This window comes from Temnothorax curvispinosus, unplaced genomic scaffold (assembly GCF_003070985.1).
Source record: "Temnothorax curvispinosus isolate PA1 unplaced genomic scaffold, ASM307098v1 QBEX01008653.1, whole genome shotgun sequence".
Classification (NCBI taxonomy): domain Eukaryota; kingdom Metazoa; phylum Arthropoda; class Insecta; order Hymenoptera; family Formicidae; genus Temnothorax; species Temnothorax curvispinosus.
Genome location: NW_020218433.1, coordinates 267,900 through 270,384, shown reverse-complemented (window position 1 = coordinate 270,384; position 2,485 = coordinate 267,900). Strand labels below are relative to the sequence as shown.

General features: G+C 36.9%; 1 protein-coding gene across 1 annotated transcript; it reads right to left on the bottom strand.

Moving 5' to 3' along the window:
• Window positions 1-524: 524 nt before the first annotated feature.
• Window positions 525-2,401, bottom strand: LOC112458093. The gene is made up of 2 exons (XM_025021530.1): window positions 2,364-2,401; window positions 525-2,273 (listed from the first exon to the last, which is right to left on the bottom strand). The coding sequence occupies exon 2, from the start codon at window positions 2,152-2,154 to the stop codon at window positions 1,660-1,662; it is 495 nt and encodes a 164-aa protein (XP_024877298.1). The 5' UTR covers window positions 2,155-2,273; window positions 2,364-2,401; the 3' UTR covers window positions 525-1,659.
• Between the last annotated feature and the right edge of the window lie 84 nt (window positions 2,402-2,485).

Below are 2,485 nucleotides of genomic sequence, written 5' to 3'. Positions count from 1 at the left end.
TGATAATCGACACACGTCTCATAGATTTTCATAATTAATTGATACATCTTCATATTAAAATTGTGTTACTTTTTTCATGGACAATCAGCTTTGTTTAACAATGTATGAAAATGTAGAAAAATTCATTACTTTGAATGCATTAAATGGAATTTTTTGTGTTACAGGAAGACAGCAGCACGATCCCGATGTGCAGGCACTGCATAACAACATATTGCAGCAGTTACTTCGCGAAAATGCGCCGAAGAAGGATGCAGTGGACAATTTCCTGGAGCAGTTGGGAGATATCCTGCGTAGATTGAGTTATCTTCGAAGAAGGCAAATGCAAGTAGAGCTGCTGCGTCTCGTTCACAGGGCAGAAGACGAAAAATTAGCGGAGGCGGAACATCAAAGGCGATAAATTTTTCGTATTATTATTCTATTATATTTTGTACTATTATCATTACCTTTTTATCTTTCTACCAATACATTATACATTACATAATAAATAAATAAAACATTTATTTCTATTTCAATAAAACCTGATGAGTAGTTCATATTGGGGTCTAAAAAAATGAATGTTTTGTTGTTACCATTACATATATGTGTATGTAAAGTTCAAAACATTGAGATGTACGATCTTGTATTTATTTATAATTCTTAGAAAAAATCTGTCTTATAATAATGAGTTAATCGCAAAATTTCGCAGCAACTAATCCGACGCATTTTCGCGACAATCAACGGGCGTTTTTCCATGAGGGATCACTTTTTACATAATACATAATACATGATAGAAATTTAATACTCATTGTTTAGAGCTTTTCTCCATTGCCAATCAAGTGGGTTCGAAGTTTCAAAATACGTAGCAAAAGAGTCTCTAATTCGTATAGCCTCAACGTTCCTTCGCGCACTGCAATTACGTACATTTTCAATTCCGGTCGACGTTACATTTCGATCATTGCCACTTAAAACAGAATAAGTTCTTTCCGTTGGCTCCAATTGAAGTTCGTGTTTCATTAGAAAATTATGTACAGCCGTTGCAGCTTGAACGGCTAATTTAGCCGTTGAAATATGAGCGATAATTGGCCGACGAAAAATTCGCCATCTTGCCGCTAGTATCCCAAATGAACATTCTACAGTTCTTCGCGCCCGACTTAATCTATAATTAAAGATTTTCTTCGTAACAGTTAAGTTCCTATTTCGAGAGTATGGCCGCATCATATAAGATGTTAGCGGAAATGCTTCGTCTCCTACTAAGACGTATGGAAATTTGAATCCGCTATTATCCAAATGCCTGTCCAGAGGCAGTTGAAGTGATTTCGTATCCAATAGGCGAGCAAGGTTACTGCTAGCAAATACACCCGCATCGCTACGCCTTCCTTCCGCTCCAATGTCCACGATGCTGAAGCAACAATTTGCATCAGTCACAGCAAGTAGATTGATGCTGGTGTTACCTTTGTAATTCTAGCAGGACGAGCCACTATTCGGTGGTGCCTACAATTAACAAGAATACAATAATGTCAGATTTATTAAAAAATGTATGAAAAATGGTTGTATCAGATACGTACCTGAATGATAATGTGCTTCCCATCTATAGATCCAATGCAGTTTGGAAATTGACAGATTTTCTGAAATTCGTTAGCAACCTGTTGCCAATTGTCAGCGGTGGGTTGCAAAAAAACTTTATCTTTCAAGACCTCCCACAATGCAGTGCAAGTCTCCCTTACGATTTTGGATGCTGTATTGCATGCAATACAGCAAAAATGCATACGAATGAGATGCTAAACTGTCACCAGATGCTAACCAGCGCAAAGTCAGCTGCAATCTTGTACGAGCTGAAATTGGGATTCGACAAACTTCTTCTTTCTGAATCCGTGGTCCAACTAACGTTAGCAGTTCTTCAAATACTTCCGGAGTCATTCTGAAGTAATTGAAGAACTTTTCACGATCAGTTATTTGCATCTCAACGACTAAATTGTCACTTGCACCTTGTAAATGCCTCATTTCGTGCGTAAACATTGGTCGTACCCAGAATTTCCGTTTCTTTTTTTGCAATAAAACGATGTAACCTAATATATTTCGCACTCTGTTGAACACCGGTACAGCATGCCAAGTTGGTAAATTGTTCGCCGTTCGCAGTATTTTTAACATAACTAATAAGACTGTTTTTTCATCCATCGTTATGTGTTTCAAAATGTTATTTTCACAAGCCACGTTAAAGTTTTTCTTCTTTTTTAATCTAGCCTTTTCAACGAGTAGTGCCTCCAGCAAGCCAAAATCCAGATATGGAACGATGTCTAGATATATATAAAATAGATGTAGAAATGAAAAGATTGTCCAAACAATACAACTTCGCTAAAAACACGTATATAGTTAAAATAACAAACCAGAGAGCACGTGCGCACTCCAACGTAAGTTAAAACTGTCTAATATTACAAAGTATTGTTTACGTTTTTTGACATTTTCTCTCTCAACTCAATCACGCATGTCCGTTCCATTCCGTAAAAAG